Source organism: Sapajus apella, unplaced genomic scaffold (assembly GCF_009761245.1).
Source record: "Sapajus apella isolate SASKATOON/1434 unplaced genomic scaffold, GSC_monkey_1.0 scaffold27, whole genome shotgun sequence".
Taxonomy (NCBI): Eukaryota; Metazoa; Chordata; class Mammalia; order Primates; family Cebidae; genus Sapajus; species Sapajus apella.
The window spans coordinates 17,289,845-17,315,924 of NW_022436967.1; the positions used below are offsets into that span (position 1 = coordinate 17,289,845).

Genomic DNA, 26,080 nt, shown 5'->3' on the forward strand with positions numbered 1-26,080 from the left:
CATGTGCCCTTTAGAAAGTCTTCATATACTCTCAGGTATATGTGAAACCTAGTTTGAAGACTTTTGGTCTAAGGTTGTAGAGAGTGAACGAACAAGGAAAATGTGGCAGAAAAGATGGATTATTCACTGAATAAGTGATTATTGGAGAACTGGGAAGTCAAATGGAAAAAAAAAGATGGATCTCTACATCTTATCAAAAATTAAATTCTGGATGCATGAAAAATTTAAACATAAAAAACAACTGTGGACCCTGATGCATGCCTATAGTCCCAGCTATTCAGGAGGCTGAGACAGGAAAATTGCTTGAACCCAGGAGTTAAAGGCTAGCCTAGGCAATGTAAAGAGACCCTGTCTCTAAAAATATATAGCCTATATTTCCTTACAGATAGATGTATATGTAAAAGTTTAGGCCAGGTGTGGTAGCTCACGCCTGTAATCCCAGCACTTTGGGAGGCTGAGGTGGGCGAATCACCTGAGGTCAGGAGTTTGAGACCAGCCTGGCCAACATGATGAAACTCGGTCTCTACTAAAAATACAAAAATTAGCCAGGTGTGGTGTTGGGCATCTGTAATCCCAGCTACTCGGGAAGTTGAGGCAGATGAATCACCTTAACTTGGGAGGTGGAAGTTGCAGTGAGCCAAGGTCATGGCATTGCACTCCAGCCTGGGCAACAAGAGTGAAACTTTTGTCTCAAAAAAAAAAAGCTAAAAAAACCCCTATAAGCATACCACATACCAGCAGAAACAATAGCTGGAGAATGGTGAAAGTGATTAGTGAGGAGGGCAATGAAGCATACAGCTGGTTTCTGTGGTCACAAGAGTGCTCATAGATTGGCACTGACACTGGTGTGTTAATATCCTGATTTGTTACATGTTAACAATAAGAATAATAGTTAACCTTTATTGAGTGCTTATTACGTTCTTGACAATATTCTAAGCATTTTACATGTATTAAACGATTTAATCTTCACAACAACCCAATGATGCTCTCATATTATTACCTCTATTTTATAGATGAGGCAACTGAGTCACCAAGAGTTGAACTCACATACTAGTTAGGAGGAAAGCCAAGATTGATTAATATAGGCAGCTTGCCCAGGGACTAAGTCACCACACTTGACTATGAAACAATGTTTTTCACAATGCACCTTTTAAAAAGGCTAGACATATCAGATTAATAACTGTTAAATTTTGACAAAGTTGAATCTGCAGTGATAGATTTAAACAATTTGTATATTTCCTTTAGAAAAAGATGACTCTCTTTATTTAATAGTTCAGTGAAAGGACATATTATTTTATCCCTTATATATTTCACTAGGAGAGTATAATTTTGACATCTCTACAAAGCTTATGTCACAATTTAATTTTATAGTATTAAAAAAATCATAGCTCATAGACAAGAAACACATTGCTATTATGTATGAATTATTTGACAATTATTACTATCAATAGTTTATCAAAGGACGGTAGACAAAATAGTCATTCCTTGCATTAGCATTCTGCTTGTGTTGAAGCTGGGAGCAAATGTTACATTGGCAGAGTAAATCTGCAAATCTCTATAGAAATGCATAAATATCAAATAGCATAGCAAATATAATAGCTTTATAAGACTGTAGTGAGGCCAGGGGCCGTGGCTAATGCCTGTAATCCCAGCACTTTGGGAGGCCAAGATGGGCAGATTACCTGAGGTCAGGAGTTCGAGACCAGCCTGGCCAAAATGGTGAAACCCCGTCCCTATCAAAAATACGAAAATTAGCTGAGTGTGGTGGCAGGTGCCTGTAATCCCAGCTACTTGGGAGGCCGAGGCAGGAGACTCACTTAAACCCAGGAGATGGAGGTTGCAGTGAGCCGAGATCTCGATACTGCACTCCAGCCTGGGCAACAAGAGTGAAATTTGGTCTCAAGAATAAAAAAAAAGAGTGTTGTGAAATAATTATTATTATGTTAAAGAAGATATAAAATAATGGATTGACGCTTGATAACAAAAGCTCTATTAGCACTCTTTAGTATTTATTTACTTATTTTTTGAGACAGAGTCTCGCACTGTCACCTGGGCTGGAGTGCAATGGCATGATCTCAGCTCACTGCAACCTCCACCTCCCAGGTTCAAGAGATTGTCCTGCCTCAGCCTCCCAAGTAGCTGGGATTACAGGTGCCCACCACCATGCCTGACTAATTTTTTTGTATTTTTGGTAGAGACTTGGCTTCACTATGTTGGCCAGATTGGTCTCAAACTCCTGACCTCCTGATCCGCCTACCTTAGCCTCCCAAAGTGCTGGGATTACAGGCATGAGCCACCAAGCCTGGCCTAATGCTCTTTAGTATTTAAAAAGGAATTTGTAAGATAAGACCAATTTTTGTTCAAAATTAAATCAAGTCTAAGAGAAGCCTTTTTCTTAGAATGGTAGAGATGGTGACAGTTTCATTCGTCAGCCTGTACAAATTAATTTTTATTTATTTGAATAGATAACCTGAAAGAGACTGAATCTGGGAGGTCTTATCAACATAGCTTTCTTTCTTTCACATCCTTTTCTAATTGGAAATGGTTTGGGCTGGATCAGAGAAGTTGAAGAGGTATATGTAATACTCAGGGGAAAAATATCTTCTTCTCAGCTAGTAGGAGAATTCCTTGGGAGCAGAGACAATTTTACTTAGAAGGCAATTTGATAAACCTACAGGTAGAAGTTAGCTCAGGTTGGCACCCAGGTTTCCTGCATAACAAAGAAAGGAAAGGAGGGAGAAGTGGCAACTTTGCTGGGAAAGAAAGGTTATTAAAAGGAGGCAATTCCCGGTGCTCTCTACATTGTTCAGTTGAGCTTTGTGCAGTGATTTTTCTCCTGGAGGGAAACAATATGTTGTGCTGAGTCCTGCTTTGTGGTTTGCACACAGTGAAAAGGTGGCTAATACGTATGTGACGTGTGAATAAGCCCACTTACTTAATGTATTTAAAAAAGGAATGATGTCGTGGCTAGAAGGAGCAGTGAGCCATGGTGGTGAAGGAACCTCTTCTGCAAATGTGTCAGAGGCCCTTTCTGGAGCCAATGACTACCCTGAAAGAAGGCGCTCTGGGTCCCCCGCCTACTCTGCCATCCTGGCAGCTGGCAGCAACTCACTCCGATAATCTCTGTCTTCCACCATCCCTGGTTTTGGCAGTAAAACTGATAAGCCACTTGAATTTTGGAACTAGAAGGGATATGGAGATAATTATGTTTAATCCCCCAATTTGAAGAACAGAAGCTCAGAGAAGTTAAAGAGATGTGCAATGTTGTATGGCTTATGCTGGCAGGGGATGGTGAGAATCCAGGCCTCTGAGGCTTTCAACTAATAATCTTTCCACAAACCAGACAATCTGAAGAAATTTGGAGAAGGAGGAAAAGTCATACCAGCAAATATAAGGCATCAGCAAAACGGTGAAACTGATATATAGCTGTTTTCCTCTTGCAAAGTACTTTTTCATCTGACAAGATCCACAGATAGACGAAAACATTAAATGTGAAAAATATGTAAGTAGCAGGTGCTGAGCTTTTATAATGAGTTGTGTGTTCATTTCTTCCTGGAGGTGAGAAACAGTTCAACCACAGCTGGGGTGGGTGGAGAAACGTAATTCTTGGTGATGTATAGTGAAAATCATAACCCACTGGCTCAGCCATACAGAGCCTGAAGAGGTCATGATTATGAGGGGCCACACACAAGAGCCAGATGTGTATCAGTGACAAGGAATATGCATTTTCTTCAGATGTCACAAGGCCTCTTTTTCATTGTTGAGTAATGACTATAATAGCATCACTTAGTTCAACCAACACTATCTGTGATGGAGCAGAAGAAAGCCTCAACACAGTATTAGTGTTCAAATAACGTGAGTTTCACAAACACCCAGAACATATTCTTTTTATAATAATTCACAGGTTATATATATATAAAAGATAAGACAATTTCCTGTTGCTGAGTTTATAAACATAGCTTTTGAATTGTTGAAAAAAAATGCTTTCAAGTTGGCCATCTCTATGATGCTGATCGTCTTGGTGTTTAGGTGTTCAGAGCCACTAAGCTACAACAAAGCATATAAGCATAAAGTGATAAAAAGATCTCTCTCTCCAAGCCAGCAGCTTCTAGTCGGGAAGGATTTCAGAGGGGAGGGTTAGAAGTTTTCTTGGATAGATTCACAGTGGCTTCCAGATGGCTGATACAAAAGCCAGAGGGAGGCTTGGGTAGGCAGTCATTTGATAGCTGGGTTATTATGGGGATAACAAAATGAATTTCCAGATATATCTTCAACTAGAGGCCTTAGAATCTCTCACCAAGCATTTCTGCTATAAATTACAATTGGTATTCCTGACGATGGGCCTTCTAACATGACATATTACAAAGGCAATCATACCAAGCCTATACTTTAGCCACTGCAGAACTGGCCTCTCTAAATATAGAAAACCAAGTAGAAATATTATTCATATATGCAAAACAGCATTGTGGCTTTTTATGTTAAGCATACTTAAACTCTACAGGAAATAGTCCAGTAGGATATGTGTATGCTTTCCTATAACTTATGACTAAAACAGATTAATGTTTTAGATCATATGGCGAAACTACAGTTTTAATCAAAATAAAATACATCTACAGGAGCGATATATGCATATAATGGAATATGTATTAGTCAGGGCTCTCTAGAGAAACAAAATCAATAGGAGAATGTGAATGTCCTCCTGAAACACTCTCACCAACACACCTGGAATAATGTTTGACTAAATGTCTGGGCATCCCATGGCCTAGTCCAATTGACACATAAAATTAACCATCACAGAATATTATTCAGCCTTAAAAAGGAAAGAGATTTAGACATATGCTACAACATGAATGAACCTTGAGGACATTATGCTAAGTGAAATAAGCCAGTCACAGAAAAGAAAAAAACTGATTCCACTTACATGAGGTACCTAGAGTAGTAAAATTCATAAAGACAAAAAGTAGAATGGCTGTTGCCAGGGGCTGGAGGAAGGAGGAAATGGGCAGTTGTTTCATGGGTATTGAGTCAGTTTTGCAAGATGAAAAAATTCTGGATATGGATGGTGGTGATGGTTGCATGATAATGAGATTATATGTAATACCACTGTCTATAGACTTAAAAGGAAGTAGGAAGGCAAATTTTAGGTTAAATGTATTTTATCATGTTCAGAAAGAAAAAAGAAAAAAAATGCTATCTACAAGAAACATTTATCTAGATGCAAATCAAAAGGATTATAATGTTTCCAAATATTTCAGGAGAGTACCTGGATGATGTAAACACTCCCTCTATCAAGGTCATCACACAAGCAGATTCACAATTTCCACAGAAAAAGCTGTGAGATTGTTTTACCAGACAGTAGGGATGGAATCAATATTAGTTCGTCAGTTTACTGCACAGGCATTTGTACATAAAATAGCTTCTTTTTCAGTCCCCTGATATATTGATATTTTTTGAAATAGGGAAAGTTTCAACAATGTACTTCTATATGTAAAAATTAATAAAATTAAAAACAAACATCAGTCATTTGTTTTACCTCTAATGTAGTAGATTATCATTATAAAATGCTTTCACATAAGTATCTCATTTGATTCTTAAAACAATCCTGCAGTGTTTTATTTTTGCTATTGATGAACTTTAGTGTCAGAAAGGTCAAACAATTTTTCTGAAGACACATAGCTAATCCACAGTGGAACCATCTAGAATGTCATCCCTCAAGGGATGCAGAGGCAGAAGAGAAATACCTGGGTGGAGTATCACTCAGGGGCCTGCCAAGAGACAGGCATCCTCTAAAGGGATGATCAAAGAGATGGTGTCTCACTCTGTTTGGGCCGCTGTACCAAAAGTTGGATAGACTGGGTGGCAAAGTTCTTAAGACTAAGTTCTTAAACAAGAACTTACTTCTCCCAGTCCTGGAGGCTGGGGAGTACAAGGTCAAGGTTCCCTCAGATTACATGTCTAGTGAGAGCCCACTTCCTGGTTCCTAGATGGCGGTCTTACTGTGTCCGCACATGTCAGAAGGAGTGAGGGAGCTCTCTCTGTACTCTTTTTAAGAACACTCATCCCAATCAGGAGGGTGCTGCCCTCATGACCTAATCACGTATCAAAGTTCCACCTCCTATGCATCCAGGATTAGAATTTAACATGAATTGGGGCAGGGGGACACAAATATTATCTTAGTTTGTTTTGTGCTGCTAGAACAACATATCTGAGACTGGATAATTTATAAAGAAGATAAATTTATTTCCCACTTGGAGGCTGGAAAGTCCAAGATCAAGGTGCTGCAGGTTTGGTTGCCTGGTGAGGGCTACATCCCACTATCGGGAGGCACACAGTGCCCTCACAGGATGGAAGGTGGAAGGGCACGCTAGCCAAATGAATGCTGCAAGAAGCCTCTTTTGTAAGAGCCTTAATTCCATTCATGGGGGACGAGGCTTCATGACTTAATCACTTCTTAAAGCCTTCACCCCTTAATACTCTCACATTGTCAATATTTGAATTTTGGAGGAGACACATTCAGACTATAGTAAACAATTAGTCCATAGCAGTTGGTAATGAAGGGATGACAGCAACAGTGGCAAATTGTTACCATCCATAATCTCAAAGAGGCAAAGGGAAAAGGGGGGTCCTGAAACCTGGTGAGATCAGCAGCTACTGGGTACTGACGATTCTAGTGGAGGGAGTCAGCTATGATTAACCTCCAGCCTAGCAGGGAGGGGCCAGGGAATAAATACCACAACCTCTCTCTGTGTCCATCCTCCAGTGGTGCCTCCCTTGGAGAACGCCTAACAGAAGATATAGGGCAAGGGGTGATCAACATGAGCTAATGGGACACACAGCAGGGTGGAGAGTGGACCGGAAAGGCACATGGAAAGGATCTAACACAGACAGGAGAAGGTTAGCTTCATATTCAAAACCTTTCAAGTGAGTGATTCATTTGCAGAACTTCCAGGTACTTTGGGAAGACAGACACATTATTTACATTAAATTTAAAAAATAATATTATTTTTGGTGGAAAAATTTTAATTGGTCTTTATCTGCAGTATAAAGAAGCTGAACTAGAATAGTGATTCCCACATTGGTTGATTATCAGAATCATTTGGAAATTAACTTCCTTCCTTCGTGCTTTTTTTTTTTTTTTGGAAATGAAGTCTTCCTCTGTCACCCAGGTTGGAATGCAGTGACGTAATTTCAGTTTACTGCAGCCTCCACCTCCTGGGTTCAAGTAATTCTCATGCCTCAGCCTCCAAGTAAATGGGATTATAGGCATGCGCCACCATGCCTGGCTAATTTTTTGTATTTTTAGTAGAGACAGGGTTTCACCATGTTGGCCAGGCTGGGCTTGAACTCCTGATCTCAAGGGATCCACCTGCCTCAGCCTCCCTATGTGCTGGGATTACAGGCATGAGCCACCACTCTTGGTCAAACGAGGTTTAATCATTGGGCTGGTCCAAGGTGGAGACAGGAGGAAACCTCAAATCCATCCCCTCAAGGAGTTTGGGGCTAGGGTTTCATTTCCTCCTTTTTTTTTCTGCTAGCAACTTACTTTGTTGAAAAGAATGATACAAATATTGAAGGGGAAAACAGGTAGATGGTTTGGTACAGTCTATGGGAAGAGTGAAGATAACCCAAAGATGTGTGTAGTATATTGATGACCATGGAAAGTTAACCCCGTGGACATGAGTTGCCAGCCTCAAGCCTAGGATGGTCTTGTCAAAGAGATGTTCCACATTCCAGATTCCATGGCTGCCACTTCGTGCAAGCTGCACACACCTGCTTATTCAGGTAATGATTCGCAAGAAAGTCACACAACCCAGGGTTGTTTTGTAATTTGGGTAATTTCAGTGGCCCATTTAGATAATTTCAGTAAAGACTCAACACTCTTTAAAACATGTATTCCTTTGTACTCAGCTTACTCTCCTAATTCTCATGGTCTGGTTTCCTGATGATCTGAAGATTAGGCCGCCTTACTGGCTCTACTGTTTTACCAGTTTCTCACCATGGTTTCATTCCACATCATCCTACCACTTCCATAGTGAGGTATGGAAAGTAGAGCCCTGGGAGTTGAAGAGCTCCAGATTGATCCAGTCTCCAGGTCTTGGTGGTGGTTCCAGTGTTCTTACAAGGAAGACCAAAGGGAGATGGAGGCTGTGTGGTGGATGGCGGTGCGTAGGCCTCAGCATGGCAAGTTGTATGTGGCAAGGATGGAGGGCTGGCAGTCTGTGGCTGACCACATTTATTATTAGGCTATATTTACATGGCAACACAGTTAGAAATATTGTTACCTCCATTAACAATGATAGTAATAATAATAATACAAACCACCATTTGTTAGGTGCCTACTAAATGCCACGTGCTTTACATGCATTATTCCATTTAACAGTTACACCGTTATTCAAGCAAATGTCATTATTATGCTATTAACCTCATTTGACAGATAAGGAAACTGAGGTTTTTGAATGTAGCTTAGGGTACCTCTAGCAGTTCATAATAAACTCAAGCCAGCTTAAACAACAATGAAATGTGTTTTTTTTTTGAGACTGAGTTTCGCTCTTGTTACCCAGGCTGGAGTGCAATGGCGCCATCTCGGCTCACCGCAACCTCCGCCTCCTGGGTTCAGGCAATTCTCCTGCCTCAGCCTCCTGAGTAACTGGGATTACAGGCACGCGCCACCATGCCCAGCTAATTTTTTGTATTTTTAGTAGAGATGGGGTTTCACCATGTTGACCAGGATGGTCTCGATCTCTTGACCTCGTGATCCACCCGCCTCGGCCTCCCAAAGTGCTGGGGTTACAGGTGTGAGCCACCGCGCCCGGTCTGAAATGTGTTTTTGTACAAAATAGAATGACCAGAGGGAGGCAAGCCTTCAAGATGATGGATTTACTGGCCCATTAGTGCCATCAGGGAAGCAGGTTCTCTCTGCTGTGCCATTTCTCAAGTCAGCTGCATCCTGTGGCTGGTTCTCCCCACGGACATAAGGTGGGTGCCACCAGAAACTGGGCTGCCATTCTTATTTATTTATCTTTGACATGCATGAGAGAGAACCCTCTCCCCAGTGTGTGGATCATGTGTACTTCCTGTGCTGGGTAGTGCCTGTTGTATTTCAGCTTCGTTCTTGCCCTTGTCTCCTCTCGACCATCTTGCTGAATGCCTAGGCTCCCTTGCTACCCAGATTCCTATTAGATAATGTCATAATGGGAGGCACTGCCAGGAGGTTGGAAGATGAGAGGAAGGGAGAAGATATCTTTGTTTCCTGGCTTCTAGCAGTGTCTTGGGAGGTAGCTGGTGAGCCCAGTCCTTGGATCTAGCTGGGAGATTTGACTTTTCTCCACTGGCAGTGGCAGCCATGGACACTGCAGGGGCTTTCTCGACACAGTGATCATGGACTCTGTGTAATCCCATTTTCCTCTTTGCTCCTCTAGTCCAGGACAGCTACAATCTTGTGGTAAACTTACTGTCTCCTTTTTACTCCTCCTACCATTCAACAGCCTTGTAACTAATTTTGCTACTTTAACCAGTATTAAATTCCCCTACTTTAGATACTTATCGTGGTTTTATTTTCTTTGTTGGACACCGACTGAAATACTTCAATTAGATAAGATCAATTTACATCATGTGTGCCCTTCTGTACAAAAATAGTTTTCATATTCTCTGAATGAATTTTAGACCATTCTGGACCCACTTCCCTGGGACAGTTTCCTTTAAGTCACATGGGATGCATGGGGAAGAGGTAGATACCTAAATAAAGTCAGGATTCTATTAATAAAGAAGAAAGAGGGATGAGGCACTTGATAGGCAACCAAAGATATCCAATGTCACTCAGAGAGCAAGAGACGAAGTCAGAATACATGTCCAAGTCCATAGGTTTCAAAATATCTTCTTGCCACTTGCAGCACAACAATATATGGTGTAGTACAAGGTATCTAAGGCTGGGACTGGGACCCAAGTGTGTTTGCTACCAGTCTGTGAAACAGTGTCTACCTGCACATGTCTGGAAGGCAGCTTGGGTCACCAGGGCTGGGAGCACAAGCCCTAGGTGTTGAGGTGGTTAAATCTCACAAGCTGGTGTTTCACTAAGGATGTAAGGGTTACAGACAAAATCTACTTTTATTGATTCTTTTCCCCCTCAGGACTGTCCAACTTTTGTGTTGTGTGTGTGTGCAAGCTCATTGCTCTTGGTCATCATCAACTCATGCAGGAGTTTGCAGACCTGTCATCATCAGCAACAGTTTCTTCATTGCCATTAAAGTTGTGCTGAACAAAAGATACATTGCTCGATAATGCTCAGAGTCTTTATTTTGCTACATGACATAGTATTGATCAAGTCCAGGGTCGGCCACAGTCACATCGACTTTTTTCAATGTTCCTGATAATTTACTGCAGAATTCAAATTGAAGACAGAGCATTTGGCTGCAATTACAATCTGTCACTTAATATTTTTCTTTTTCAATATTGAATAGACTTAGTGTATCTCCTGTTGTGTTTAAAGACATTCTAAATCAAGGGCAGAATCCAGAGTATTTTTCATAGAACTATTCTTAGCGGTGAATTCTGGATTTCAAGGGATACTCACATAGAACAATTTCCCACATACCCCTCAAATAAATTTCTTCATTAGATTTCTTTTCTTTGTCTTTCCTCCCTCCCTCCCTTCCTCCCACTCTTCCTTACTTCCTTCTCACTGGAATTCCTAAATGACTACATGAAATTTAAATAGCTTATCATATAAATTTTACTTATTTCCTGAAGAGCATCTCATTTTATATGCAGTGCATAACTACTGAAGTCATTCATTTGAGGATAGGATCTGGGAAGAGGTCAAGGTGTAAAGAGTAAATCCTATCATGGGGTGTTACAGTAAAGGTGTGATTAGCTTCACACCACTCCCTCAGGTACAATTCACTTTTCTGTTCTCCTACAGCAGTGAACATTCTCTTAGCCTTTCTAATTCTGATCTAGAGAGTTGTAGGGGTGATTAAGAGTGTAAACAAGGAGCAATTTCAAGGAGGCCCAGTTTGTATCTATCTCCTTCACAGAAATGAACACGATTGCATTTTTGTGTATGGGGCAGAAGCAAGGGAGGTGGAGTGCCACAGAGGCATGGATAGTATGGCTGGATATTTCTGGGCCATTGGAGTTACCAAGATCACTGGGGCTGATTCAGGCCCTAACTAGCCAGGACAGTGTCCTAGGGCCTGGAAGTTTCCCTGGAGTATGGACCTCATCTTCAGCACATGCTTTAAGGAGATCCCATCTAAGCAAAAATCATCTGTGGATCACTCAATTTTTATGGCCTGTAACACCTGGGAAGGTGTGCTGTTACTTAAGAACCTGTCTTACTGGTCAGGTTAACAACACATTTTAAGTCCAGAGCATGTTACAAAACATTTCTTTGTTTTCTGGAGGGGTTCAAAGTTGAGTCAACCTTAGAAAGGTGTCTGGAAATCTTTTTCTCTTGTGTCCCACTCTCTTCTCCTGCCCTTCTGGGGGAGCTGCTTCCATCCTCCAGGCGCCCACAACAGGCAGGTCCAGGTAGGATTGTGTCAGTAGATTTTTACAGCCCTTTCTGGGTGTCTTCTTAGGAGTTTAGACGATTTAGAAAAACACATTTGCAAGACACATAAACCCTTCTGTTCTTGGTATTAATCGTTTCTCATAAATACCTCTGATGTTTATGATCAAAGACCTGCTTCCTGTAAGTGGCAACAGCGAGGAGGAGCAAGGCAGGAAACGGGAAGGGGAACCCTCATCTTGCCACATGCCATAGAGGTCCTTAGGCCAAGACCTTGGGCAGCCCTGGGGCAATATCTAGTTGTTTTGAGACCCACGGAAAGGAGACTAGGAAGATGAAACATGCATGAAGTCTAATTCTGAGTGGGGGATGAGGCATGCTGTATGTGGGAGCATGTGTGGGGTCCACACTGTGGGCAGTGGTATGAGATTGTAGTGACACAGCTCCCTCCACCTACCCATTTGTGCATCTTTTAGTTGCTGGAAGCAGCTATGCTCTTATCTATAATGAGTATCCTTTCTGCTTTTTAAAATGCTTGGATTTTCTTTCTATGAATTTCCACTAACATGCATCTTTAGGAAGAGAAAGATTCTGCTTTATTCATATGGAGTCATTTATACAATATCGACTGAAGTCCAGAGCCTCGTGAGGTACATAAATATGACCAGAGGCTGAAAAGCATTGGGAGCATCTACTAACTATGTAATATGTTATTTTCCATGGCAGCAATATTATTTTAAGTACAAATTATATGGAGAGTGAATATAAGAATTTATTAATTAATACTTATAAATCCATTTAAGCTGGTCAGATAAATGGATAATCTAAATAGTTATGGTTAGAAAGGCTGACATGGGTTTGAGCTTCACAACATAAAACCTTCATCCCTTGGCCTTTTCCCCCAGCATTCTGCAGACAAACACTGGCTCATTTGAAGTTCTGACCTTCAAGATTTCAAAAGTAGGAGCTGAGATGCAAAAGGCATATGTCTTTTGAAATGTGTTTCTTTTTAGTCTGACGCTCAAAAGAAAAAAATATGGTGATTAATTTGATGGTCATGCACATAAAAGTATATTTTCCCCAGCAGGGCGCAGTGGCTCACACCTGTAATCCCTGCACTTTGGGAGGCTGAGGTGGGTGGATCACCTGAGGTCAGGAGTTTGAGACCAGCCTGGCCAACAAGGTGAAACCTCATCTCTACTAAAAATACAAAAAATAGCTGGGTATGGTGATATGCACCTGTAATCCCTGCTACTCAGGAGGCTGAGGTGGGAGAATTGCCTGAACCCAAGAAGTCGAGGCTGTAGTGAGCTGAGATCATACCACTGCCCTCCAGCCTGCGTGATAGAGCGAGACTCTGCCAAAAAAAAAAAAAAAGGAAGAATACTTTTCCCTGTGAGGCAGTACAATCATGAGGGTTGGGAGTGCAGGCTCTGGGGCCAAACTTCCTGGGTTTACATCCCTCTCCTGCCACTTGCCAGTGCCAGCTGTGTGGTCTTCAGCAGGTCACTTAACCTCTCCATACTGCAATTTTCATCCTTTGATAGCTTGGATATCTGGATGGCAATGTGCCAAATCATATGCCTTTCCTACCAAACAACTTGTTAATTAAGAGTGCTTAACATGTGCAAAATACTTAACCAATGCTTTCTTAATTAGTCAGCATTCTCCCTTGCAAACTGGCGCTAACCACTCTGCCTCACAGCAGTAAGATTTCCTGGAAAGCCAGTGGAAGGCTACAGAGTGGAAAGAAAGCAGGAGTGCCCACCCGGGGCTGGGAGTTGAGGATGCTGTGGCAGCAGGCAGCAGAAGGCGCGCCTAGGTCACTCTTGGGACTGTTCTGGCGCTCAGAGTGCCCGTGCAACTGGGATGCATCTGACTTCCAAACATTCCTCCTGTTCCGACAGCTCGCAAGATTCAGAGTCCTGGAGGCAAGGGTATTTGGCTAAGTTTCAGGCATAGTTCTTCCTGCCCTCCTCCCTACACTGTATCAGGAGTGGGTAAAAGATATATCTGATCCCCTTGGTTTCCATAACAGGAGGTGGCAAGGGAAAGTAGGCACTGGGATCTGTCTTCTTGCCAAGATTACATAAAATGGAGAATTCCATCCGTAGGAACATGTGGTGCTTAGAGTGGAGGTGTGTGGATTCTGGGCAGTCAAAAAAAAAAATCACAAATCTTTGCTAAATTTGTATAAGGCTTCAAATTTCTCTCAATAGCCCCATGAGCAGTGTTGTGCTGGTTAATCTAACAACTGCCTCCCTGGTCCTGATTTGTAGCATTTGTCCATTTTCTCAGGGAGAACCCACTCATCATGGCTAATTTCAAGCTGCCAACATGACAGCACTTAACACAGCTGGGAAGAGATACACAGTAACATACCGCCATGCAGCATCTTTACCACACAGCTACAACAGATGTAAATAACCTCAAATGAACAGACAATAGTGAAATGTAGTACTGAGGCTGGTGCAAATGCAATCACAGTTTTTGCTTTTAATGGCAATTTAAACGGTATTAATTACCTTTGTTGTTAACAGAAATGTAGTTTCTATAAGTTAATTTTTAATAGTAGCTGGAATTTAACAATTGGTTTACAAAATTGAACAATCAGCTCCTGTGAGTCATTACGAGCCAGCTCCAGCCTACCACTGCCTACGAAGTGGATCAATATAATGTTGTTGAGAGAGAGACAAAGAGAAAATGAAAGAAAGATTATTTATGCTTATGCAGGAAGATGTTTGGATGGAGAGGCCCAGGCCCTGGAAATTTCCTACAGTAGCTTGTAACACTGGGGACCCTTGGTAATAAAGTAACAACAGTATCTGACATTTATATAGCAAAACACGTTTTTATTTAACATTTACTCATTTTTGAGCCTCATAACAAATTCAAGGGAAAGAGAAGCAAGGCATGTTACAGATGAGGGGACTGAGAATCACCCAGCAAAAGTGACCCCTGACAGGTGGAGCTGACACTAGAATCAGGTCCATGACACTTCCAGTTCACAGACGGTTTTCATACCAGCCTGTCTCTTTGAACCCCTGTCATCCCTGGAGCAGCCACTTATTACAATCTGGGGTGCTGTAAGGCCTCCTCCCCAGAATTCAGTCTAGGAGGCAGTTCCGTATCTTCATATATAAAGAATAAAGTTAAGTTGGGCCCACAAATGGGCAATGGTAACTGGCTGTATTAGCAGCTGTCAGAGCTGACTCCGAGATGGGCTCCAGTGATCCTTACTCCTTGGCGTTCATGCTCTTGGACTCCTACACTGAATAGGGCTGACCTGTGTGACCAGGAGGATAAAGCAGAAGTGATGGCATGTGACTTCTGAAGCTAGTAGTAAAGAGCACTGCAGCCTCTGCTTTGTTTTCCTTTATCACTTGTTCTGAGGGGAAGCTGGCGGCTGTGTTGGAAACACCCATGGAAGGGAACTGAGGCCTCCCACCAACAACCAGCCCTACCTGGCAGCCAGTGAGTGAGCCACTCTGGAAGTGGATCTTCCACCTCCAGACAAGCCGTCAGCTGAGGGCAGACCTGGCTGACACCTGAACGGAGCCGCATATGAATCACGCAGCCAGTGGTCCCACATTTCAGACCCACAGAAACTGTGAGAGATGATCAATGTTTATGTTGTTTGAAGCCACTAAATTTGGGGGTAATTTGTTAAGCAGTAATAGATACACTGAATTGCTTTCAAAGCTGAACGATATGGGTTATGGGTCACGTCAACCAGAGAGAGAAAGGCATGAGGGACTCAAGAAACACTTTGAGTAAATTTGTTTTCCTCTTTTCACCAACGAAATTGAATTCGAGGCCAATATTTGAAAGCTTTGTACTATATAACTTCTGAAATACATTTTATTCTTAATGCGTTCCCAAATGACCTGTTGTCCATAGAAAAGTACACTCAACACTGAATGCTTCTGCTACTCTGAAGAGCAAGACAGCTCGAAGTGGAATTCACTCAGGCATCTCATAGCACGAAATCATCTCATAGCCTTTCAGACCCTATCTTCACTGTCACCTTTCAATCTTTTGGGTCTCTGGGCCACCGCATCCCCTGCCGTTTCGGAAAGCAGAAACGGAGGGATATAACGAAATAATTTGGGAAGCGACTGGGCTAGGGACCCTGCTGGATGTTGGTGGTGGAACTTTTAAATCATTTACAAAACACCAGTCCCGATCTCCTCTGGGAGACTGAGCTGTTGTTACCTCTTCTCCCGGCGTCCCTGCCCGCGGAAGTTCGCTCCTAGGGAAGTCGCTCGCGTCCTCAAGAGCACGGGAGAGGATCTCGGCGAAGCGGAAGGCTCTGGTGCCAGCTGGGAGAGTCGGCGCCGGATTTCCTCGGCTCCTTGGCGCGTTTCCTCGGAGGCGGGGGAGGCCGAACACGGACCCCGGAGTCGGCGCCCAAAGCGGGGCGCCCTCGCGCGGGGCGGGAGTGCGGGGAGGTGGGTGTGCGGGCGGCGCGCTCGCCCTCCAGTTGCAGCCCGCGCGGAGCGCGCACCGCCAGCGAGCGCCGGCGTCTCCAGCATGGAGTGGGAACTCAACTTGCTGCTCTACCTGGCGCTCTTCTTCTTCCTGCTCTTCTTACTTTTCCTCCTGCTCTTCGTGGTCATCAAGCAGCTTAAGAACTCCGTGGCCAACACTGCCGGGGCGCTCCAGCCCGGGCGCCTCTCGGTGCACCGCGAGCCTTGGGGCTTCTCTCGGGAGCAAGCGGTGTGACCCGAGTGCGGGCACCGGCGGGAGGGCACCGAGCTGCGCGGGCGCTGGGCTGGGTCTCCGCCTGGATTCTCCGTCCTCGCTGCCTCCCAGCTTCCAGGTGCGGGTCTCGGCGGCTCTGACTGGTCTGTTCCGGCGTGAGGCGCGGGGACCCGAGTCTCCGCTCCTGTGGGAGGCCGGGGTCTGCCAGCGCGTTCGGGTGGCAGGGGCGGTGGATGTATGTATTTCTGGGCTGAGATCTTCGGAAGGGACCCCCAGCTGTTCCAGGGCTGGGAGAAATGGCGAAAAGAGAATTCGCTCTTTGGAGCCGGAATGAGTTTGGACATCTGCAAGCTCTTCTCAGTTCAACTGCATTTTAGTTATACCCAAGGAGTGGAAAACTAAATTATTCAGAGAATTCAGTTCAGCCACTTTCGAACAAAATTGAAGGTTAACCTGAATATCCACATTTTTGAGAAAGAGTGTGTGAGATTTGGGAGGGCTGGCATGAGGAAACAGGGCGCACTTGAAGTATTTTAAATATTAGTTTACATATTTTTGCTCTTTGGGAGATGGTAAATGGAGTTCATCTGGTGGTGCTGGGGTTGGGGGCGGGGGAGAGAAGGTTCAGTGGTCCGTTTGGAGGGAGGAATCCCTTCCTCCTGGTGATCCTTACTCATATTCTAGCCACCAACCACGGGTAGTGCCTGCGAATTGCTGTGCAGGGTGGGTTTTGAATCTGGGACAGCGGAGGATGAACGCTGCAGTGAGAGTTATTTGGCAGATACCTTAGGGTTAGCCGGTGTGTGAACTTTTGGGTGATGGCATGGAGGGCCGGCTAAGAGAGGCACTGTATGCATAGTGTAGGGAAACAGGGAAAAGGACGAAGAAGCGGGTCTGTGGTTTCAGGTTAAATTACTAGAGCTTTTGTAAAAGATGGGCAGGCAGGAGTAAACTCGAGTACCAGTATGCCCTAAGTACTCTCTCGGTAATGTTAATTTGGGAAATAACTTCGTTCTTCAGAAGCGTTTCCCTATATTTATGTTGTCTCTCTTTCTAGAGCCTAGAGCCTCTGCCCTTGACTGGTGCATAGAGGACCACAGCTGCAATGACAGTTTGGGCCTGCGAAGAGAAGGCTGGAACAATAGGAGAGGGAAGCTTTCTGCACATGGTAAGTTGGGAATGACACATGGTTTCATGTTGGCCTTAGTTAAGACTAAACTTCTAAAGATCCTGGGCCTAAAAAAGTGTAGGTTCAGGATGGGGGAAATGGGTACAAGAAATGAAGGGACTCTCTCCCACTCAAAACTGGTGAGCTTCTACCAGGACCACAAAGCCAAACTGACTCCTAACTCATTGCAAGAATCAGTGTCTCAGTAGAGGACTATGGAAATTTAAATGAGATGTCAGGAGTGTTTGCAATTTTAATAATCATTCTGCTCTTTTGAAACACAGTGCAAGGATTCTTGGGGTGAAATATGTGTTGCAGATATACATGGTCTTCAGTAAGGGAAGATTTAGGCTTAGTCGTGTTAGTGTGGGATAAGCTAAGTCATAATTGTAGTATTGAAAACACTAATTTTAGACACAAAGAAAGACCATGGAGAGAGGCTAAAAAACATGAAATAGTAAAGTTTCCCTATGTTGGTAATATAAAAGTGAAGTGTAAGACAATTGTTTTAATGCTTCAAGGGAAAAACAGTCTCAGGTGAATAATTTTGGCCCAAGACATCATTAATTTCCCACATTTTCTATTTCACTTTCCCCAAATAGACCTGTTCTTAATGAAATAAGTGGTTTACTTTAATTATTATAGTATGAACAAACTCTCACCTCTTTTTCAGAGTTATGGTAAAACTTGATTTGAATTCCCAGCTTGAATTCCCCAAATCAACTGCAGTGATTCTGTATTGTGCTTTGAACAATAGTTCTCTAATTGGTTGGTATCTCTGTAGGGGCATTTAGTTAAAGGGTTGCATGGTTAATATGGACATTGAAGATGAGCGTGGGAGTAATTAATTAGCAATTATAGTTGTTTGTAAGGATTGAAAACAATCATTTCACACTTTAGAATAACCAGAATGCAAATTATCTTAACCACATGCTTGGCTTCTTGAGTTTGCAATCCTTTAATCTTCCTAGCAGCACCACTGGTATCCAGAAGTTTAACCTGCCCATGATTCTTCCTAGACAGGAGACTATCGAGAAGTCAGGGTGAGTAGTTTGCTGCCATCTCAGTATTAGTCCAGTCTCTCAGCTGGTTCTACTGACTTAGGTTCCTAAGAAAGGAGGGGTGCCTTTCTAACTTGTGTCCAATGCCATTTTATAACCTCCTTGTAATCAAATTCATTAATGACTAAGTTCCCATTTATCTAGCCCACAATAAATATTTATTCCTATTACTCAACCTCTGCTTGGAACTTGACTCTAAGCTCTGGGAATTAAGGTAACTCACATTTGCTGTTAGATCTGCTGTCCTGCCCTTGCTTTGTCGGAGACTCTTTTGAAAAAGAGTTTCAAAGCTTTTGAAACTTTGACACCTGTAGATGAGCCATCTTTTGCTATTTATTTATTCAATCATCATTTCCCCAAGATCTGACATAGACCAATCTCCCAAATTAGAACTACTTTCAAACTCACATTTTTGGCTACCTTTATGACTTCTTGGCTTAGATAGAATACTCTGACACCCACAATGGTCTAGGTTCCAGGCTTCTACATGTTGGCTACTCCATCCCCTGACTACCCCCTGTTCTGACAATCACTATGTGCCATGTCTGTTTTTAAAGACTGTATAACTGTGAGCTAGACATTAAAGCACTTGAAAAGTCAAGAACATTTAAAATAACTGCTTATTATATAAGTGTAACTTGATTATAGAAGATTCCTATGTTTTATTTTCAATAAAAAAGTTTTTAGTGATTCTTCAGCAATGTTAGAAGCTGACCTGAATTTCTTACATTATAAGGAAATGAGCCATAATTCTATTATGTAATATTCGTATTCTACTTCAAATGCTATTATTTCATCATTGTTTCTAAATTTCAGCTGTTCAAAATGACTTCAGATCTTATCAGGACAATCTTGGTTGTTGCACTAATTTCCAAACTTATAAGTGCAATGGATCTACAGTTCTACTTGGCAAGACAACCATTTTAAGTTGAATGAGAATGACATCATACTCACACCTGCAAAATCTAAAATGTCTAATAAAGTAGATTCCTATGTCTGAACTTCAATTTTAGGGCACAGCTGTAGATGCAGAACTGATGCCATCTGGTGTGATTCTACAGAATAAGAGAGAAAATTTACCCAGAGTGTGCCATGCACTGGCTTTTCTGGGAATGGCAAGGTGCCAGGATTTGTTTTTGGTTCACTTGCAGGGGTGGAAGCTTGGAACTAGGTGAGTACAAAATATGAAACACTCTATTTTTAGTTTGACATTCCATGTTTCCAATTTGTCTATAGTTTCAAAATTAGTGCAATAGAGTTAAATTTTAAATGGCCAAAATGTTAAAGATTGTAAATGGTTAAACCATTTAGAATAGTGGGAAATATTTGGTTTTTTTTTTGTAAGTAACACTTACTAATCTAGAGACTTTTAGAATACTGAAGATATTAATGTAATACATAAGGTATCTACACTGTGCTGTTGTTTGCTTTTAATTTTGACAGCTACTCTGAGGTATTTGTGCATATTGAAGCTAAATCCACAATTAAAATTTTAGGATCATTAGAATGTCACTGTCAGGCGTCTGTGTCACATACAATGGAAGGTTAAGGATTGAGTTGTAAATCTTTGATGTAGTTCTTTTCTTGTTTGAATCAGTGAAATAAATTTCTCAGTCCTCCATTTTTTATTTTGTCTACACAAAATAAATAATGTTATGGGTTAATAATGATCTGATTAAGTGTCTGAGTCACAAGCATCTTCCCATATAGGAAGCTGGATTATCAGAAGGGCATTTAAACCCAGTAATCAGAACCTAATAGACATGCGGAAAAGCTTTCTGATGGATTAAGGTTAAAAAACTGCCTTATTTTCCTTAATAGTAGCCACTTTATGTAATGAGCCTGAACATTTCTGTCATTCTTGGTCTGTAAAGATAGATCCTGAAGACATGGGTGGGTCCGAGCTAAAACCTTTATATGTGTCTCTTGTTTTATTAGTATGACTCTGAAGTTACTTGAATTTATTGAATAGGTACAGATTCTTCAAGCAAGATGTCTTTTCCTTTCAGATGAAAATCACACTTTCCTATTGGGAATCAAGATGAATTATTATCTTGATAATCGAATAGGAAGTTTTGGACTGAACAGTGGCTTAAACAAATTAGAGGCTTTGTTCTTTTCTCACAGAACGAGGAGGTTAAAGGCAGGCAGCTGCTGGTGTTGGTTCAGCAGCTCACCGGTGTCAGGCTTAATTAAGGTAGCTGCTGAGTTTCCCTTGGCTTTTTCCTTCAGGTTCCAAGATGGTCCCTGCAGCTCCCCACAAGAAGGAGGGAGGCCACAGAGAAAACAAGCCATGCCAGTTCAAATCTACTTCCTTTTAAAGAGCTTCCTCAGCACCCCAGTAACTTTGGCCTTCATCTCATTGGCCAGAACTGTGGCTACTGCTATCTGCAAGATTGTCTGAGAAATGCAGGTTTTGTTGCTGGAGATATAACTGCCTTTCACAAAAATCCAGTTTCTCTTGATAAGGAAGAAAGTGGTGGTGGATCTTGGGAAGACAACTAACAGTTTATGCCCTGGTTACAAAATACAATTGCAGAGGAGCATAAAGTTCAAAAATATCAAAATGTAGTTCCTTCACAACTGGCAAAGCTCCAAGCAGCACTGCTTCCCTCTGAAAGAGTGAGCAGAATGAAGGCATATCCAGTTTTCTCAAAAAACGCTTGATGGGACTGACCTTCTCTCTCAGTCAATATCCTTGTCACACATCAGGATTTTCTAGAGGGCTCTGGGTACCTGCACACTTCCTTGGTGACCATAACCTCTTAATGGAGGGTTAGTATAAGATAAATAATGTTCTACTGTGCTGCTCCCTCATCTGCATCATTTCTGTCCTCCCTAATTTTCCTGTCAGTTATATTTTGGTGGAGTCTGGGTTTGTGTATTTGATTCCTATAAAAAGACCATCACTTTCATGTGTGGAGGAGGGGAATCTTTGCAAAGAAAATCTACCTTACTCCCTTCTGTGACTCCATCACCAATCTAGGAATATCCTGGGAGAAGAATTGCCTCTCAAAACTGCTTCCATAAGCAGCCTACATCCTAGCTAAGCAAAGAAGAAACACTTCCCACATCCAGGGCTGTCTAAAAGAACTTTCTGTGATGACAGAAATGTTCTATATCTGCAGTGTCCAATATGGTAACCACTAGCCACGTGTGGCGCATGAACACTTGAAATGCGGCTATTGTGACTGAGGAAGTAAAATTTAAATTTTGTTTAATTATAATTAATTTAAATTCACATAGCCAAATGGGGCTACTGACTATGATATTAGACAGCACAGTACACTTTATTCTCTTTCTTATATTGTAGAACCAGCTGGGAGACATGTGGGCCAGTCATGGGCTTGATGTCCCATGGTCTTCACTATTCTACCTTGCCATTGAACTTGTCTCCCAGAGGAAAAGAAAGAATGGTATTTGGAATTAAATTCAAGATGTTAACTTGACATCTATATATTGCACATATTCCTGTATAGTGAATGGAATGGTCTCCTGGGAATAGGCTCTGTGATTGATTTTAGTGATAACTGGTCATGAAGAAATGGCCATACTGCTCCACTTCACCTTTCTAGTGACTATTATGTGTTCCTAGTCAGAATGACTCAGCAGAGATTATTTTGTTCTCTTGTGCAATTTATTCTGTGTCATTTTATTTTTGTAATATTGTGGCAGCTAAATGATTATTCTGTGTAAGTTTTTCAAAATATTAGGTGGCTTATATTTTTTAAAATGCTATGAAATAAAAATAAACTATATGTTAACACAGTTTTTAATGTGGCTTTTTATTGGTGAGTTATTATTACCAAACTTTGTTAACAGTTAATTAGAATGAGATTCATAGATAGAAATATTTATTTTGCTGGGCGCTGTGGCTCACGCCTGTAATCTCAGCTCTTTGGGAGCCTGAGGTGGGTGGATCACGAGGTCAAGAGATTGAGACCATTCTGGCCAACATGGTGAAACCCCGTCTCTACTAACAATACAAAAAATTAGCTGGGTGTGATGGCGTACGCCTGGAATTCTAGCTACTTGGGAGGCAGAAGAATGGCTTGAACCGGGGAGGCGGAGTTTGCAGTGAGCTGAGATCGGGCCACTGCACTCCAGCCTGGGCGACAGAGCGAGACTCAAATAAAAAAAAAAAAGAAATAATTATTTTTATGTTAAATTTAATTTTTAATGGGCAAATCTATATGCCAATTAATGTTATCTTCTTGAAATATTAAATGATTCTTTCATATATTCAGAGTTTGGATAAAGTATGAGGGTCGTATAGCATTACTGGATTAATTCTTTTCTCAGGTATCTGGTTGTTTCATCACACTGCGCATCACTTGGACCTTATTTCTCTACACGTGTCCTGTTTTGGGTTGTTTGTTTTTCTTTCGTTATTGTGTTATAGGAATTTTTGATATCTTCTGGACACTAGTCCTTTATCAAATATACATGCTTTGTGAATATTTTCTCCTACTTTGCGGTAGCCTATTCATTTTCTTAACAATGTCTTCAAAATATGTATTTTTAATTTTAAAGTTTAATTTTTTTTTTTTTTTTTTTTTTGAGATGGAATCTGGCGTTGTTTCCCGAGCTGGAGTATAATGGCGAAATCTCAGCTCATTGCAACCTCTGCCTCCGAAGTTCAAGCGATTCTCCTGCCTCAGCCTCCTGAGTAGCCGGGATTACAGGCACCTGCCACCACACCCAGCTAATTTTTTGTATTTTTAATAGAGATAGGGTTTCACTATGTTGGCCAGCCTGGTCTCAAACTCCTGACCTCGTGATCTGCCCACCTTCGCTTCCCAAAGTGCTGTGATTACAGGCTTGAGCCACTGCACCTGGCCTTAAAGTTTAATTTATCCACTTTTTTCTTTTATGTTGATTGCTTTCTGTGTCCTAAGAGACTTTTGCCTATACTGTGTCACCAAAAATATTCTCCTGTGTTTTCTTCTAAATTAGAAACTTTATAGTTTTAACTTTTACTAGGTCTATTATCGATAATAAATTAATTTTTGACCTGGCCTTATGGCTCACACCTATAATCCCAGCATTTTGGGAGGCTGAGGAGAGTGGAACATCTGAGAGCAGGCGTTCAAGACCAGCCTGGCCAACATGGTGAAACCCTGTTTTTACTAAAAATACAAAAATTTGCCAGGTATGGTGGTGGGTGCCTGTAATCACAGCTACCTGGGAGGCTGAGGTTGGAGAATCGCTTGAACCCAAGAAGCTGAGGCTGCAGTGAGCCTGTCACTGCACTCCAACCTGGGCAACAGAGTGAGACTCTGTCTCAAAAAAAATTGGTTTTTGTGTATGGTATGAGGTGAAGATCGGGGTTCTTTTTTCCTCCATATAGAAGTAATGTTTCTGTTTTTGTTTGTTTTTATTTGTTGAAAAGACTTTCTCCATTGGATTACTTTGGCCTCTTTGTCAAAATCAAATAACCATGTAAGTGTGGATCTCTTTCTGGTTTCTCTGTTCTGTTCCATAGCGCCAACCTTACATCATTCCCACAGTCTCTTGATTACTGTTAAGTTTTATTGTAAGTCTTGGTATTCACCATAAAATACTATGAATTTGAACCTTTATAATAAACTCCTACTAAGGCTGAGTCTACACATACTAAGAAGCTTGAGTAGTTTTGTTGAAAGTGGTTCAAATTCATTTTTAAAAACTGTGCTTCCTTTATCCCTGCTCTTAGCTCCATGGAAAATCAGAGTCTATGTCTGGGGTAGCTCTTGGTCAAGAGGTATGCCCTCAGGTTTCAACCTATCATGACAAACTATATGCATGTTGTTTTTACTTTGTTTTTTAAAAAAATTTAGCAATTATTCTCTATTAATCTATTCAACAAATGCTTATTGAGGATCTACCTGGTGCCAGGCACAATTCTGGTTACTTAGGCTGTATTAGTGAACAACAACAAAACGATACCTTCCCTATCGTGGAGCTTACTTATCTTCTGCACATATGGTTGCCCCTTTTTAACTGCTCTGTAGTATTTCATGTGTAAAAAAGCATAATTTACTGAACCAATTATTTGTTAATGGACATTTAGTTGTTTTCAGGCTTTGCTACTACGGAAAATAGTACGGTAATCTTTGACATAAATCTTTGATCAGTATGTGCATATATCTACAGGATAAACTTTTAGATGTGGACTATTTAGGCATGTACATTTTGTACAAAATTTTTTTTTTTTTTTTTTTTTGAGACGGAGTTTCACTCTTGTTACCCAGGCTGGAGTGCAATGGTGCGATCTCGGCTCACCGCAACTTCCGCCTCCTGGGTTCAGGCAATTCTCCTGCCTCAACCTCCTCAGTAGCTGGGATTACAGTCACGCGCCACCATGCCCAGCTAATTTTTTGTATTTTTTATTAGTAGAGACGGGGTTTCACCATGTTGACCAGGATGGTCTCGATCTCTTGACCTCGTGATCCACCCGCCTCAGCCTCCCAAAGTGCTGGGATTACAGGCTTGAGCCACCGCCCCCGGCTTTTTGTACAAACTTGTTATTGAAACTGGAAACATAAAATAGAGGAAATATTGCTTCAAAATTTATTCTCATTATTTTAAAACTTTATCGATTTGTTTTTTTAAATAGATTTCATAACTGAGGGGCAGTTTTCAGGTTATAGAATAATTGAGTTGAAAGTACAGAAAGTTCCCACATATCATCCCCACACTTTGTTTCCTCTATTACTATTAAAATCTTTTTTTTTTTTTTTTTTTGAGACAAAGTTTCAGCCTCTTGTTGCCCAGGCAGGAGAGCAATGGCGTGATCATGGCTCACTGAAACCTCTGCCTCCCATGTTCAAGTGATTCTCCTGCTTCAGCCTCCTGAGTAGCTGGGATTACAAGCATGCACCACAATGCTTGGATAATTTTGTATTTTTAGTAGAGATTGGGTTTCACCATGTTGGTCAGGTTGGTCTCGAACTCCTGATCTCAGGTTGTCTGCCAGTCTCGGCCTCCCAAAGTGCTGGGATTACAGGCGTGAGCCACCGTACCTGGCCTAAAATCTTTTAGTAGCATGTTACTTTTGTTACAATTGATGACACATATTAATACATTATTAACAAAAGTTTACAGAGTTTACATTAATGTTCCCTCTTGATGTATGTTCTATAGGTTTTAGTAAATGTACCATGACATGCATCCGCCATTACTGTATCACATAGAATTGTTTTACTGCCCTAAAAATCACCTGTGCTCTACATATTTGTCCCTCCCTGCCTCTGAGTCCCTGGCAACCAACCACTGATCTTTTTACTGTCTCTATACTTTTGCCTTTTCTAGAATGTCATAAAATTGGAATCATACAGTAAGGCAGCCATTCAGATTGGCTTCTCTCAATTAACAATATGCATTTAAGTTTCCTCCGTGTGTTTCTGTGGCTTGATAGCTCTTTTCTTTTTATCACTAAGTAATAGTCCATTGCACAGATGTGTATTAAAGGATATCTTGGTTGTTTTCAAGTTTTGGCAATTACAAATAAAGTTGCTATAAATTTTCTCATGCACGTTTTTGTGTGGACGTTTTCAACTCATTTGAGTAAATACCAAGGAATAGGATTGCTGGATGGTGTGATAAGACAATGCTTAGTTTGTAAGAAAGTGCCAAACTGTCTTCAACAGTGGCTTA

At 41.6% G+C, this 26,080-nt stretch overlaps 1 protein-coding gene across 9 annotated transcripts; it reads left to right on the forward strand.

The window, feature by feature from the left end:
* Positions 1-15,871: 15,871 nt before the first annotated feature.
* TMEM155 (transmembrane protein 155) lies at positions 15,872-22,213 on the forward strand. 9 transcript variants are annotated; one of them, XM_032292409.1, is made up of 5 exons: positions 15,872-16,331; positions 17,271-17,381; positions 18,356-18,424; positions 19,259-19,613; positions 20,675-22,213. In XM_032292409.1, the coding sequence occupies exons 4-5, from the start codon at positions 19,480-19,482 to the stop codon at positions 20,844-20,846; spliced, it is 306 nt and encodes a 101-aa protein (XP_032148300.1). In that variant the 5' UTR covers positions 15,872-16,331; positions 17,271-17,381; positions 18,356-18,424; positions 19,259-19,479; the 3' UTR covers positions 20,847-22,213. The 9 variants fall into 9 exon arrangements, 8 of the variants coding, with proteins under 8 accessions (XP_032148300.1, XP_032148301.1, XP_032148298.1 ...); XM_032292410.1 differs by having other exon boundaries at positions 19,456-19,613; XM_032292408.1 differs by having other exon boundaries at positions 16,242-16,331; positions 18,353-18,424; positions 19,456-19,613.
* Positions 22,214-26,080: the final 3,867 nt, after the last annotated feature.

Bases quoted from the DNA above. Each gene is read 5' to 3' on its own strand.
- TMEM155 (XM_032292407.1), top strand. From the start codon at position 17,319: ATGACAGTTTGGGCCTGCGAAGAGAAGGCTGGAACAATAGGAGAGGGA. The intron at 17,382-19,455 runs GTAAGTTGGGAA...CTTCAATTTTAG, and splicing joins AGGGAAGCTTTCTGCACATG to GGCACAGCTGTAGATGCAGA. The intron at 19,614-20,674 runs GTGAGTACAAAA...TTTTTCCTTCAG, and splicing joins GGGTGGAAGCTTGGAACTAG to GTTCCAAGATGGTCCCTGCA.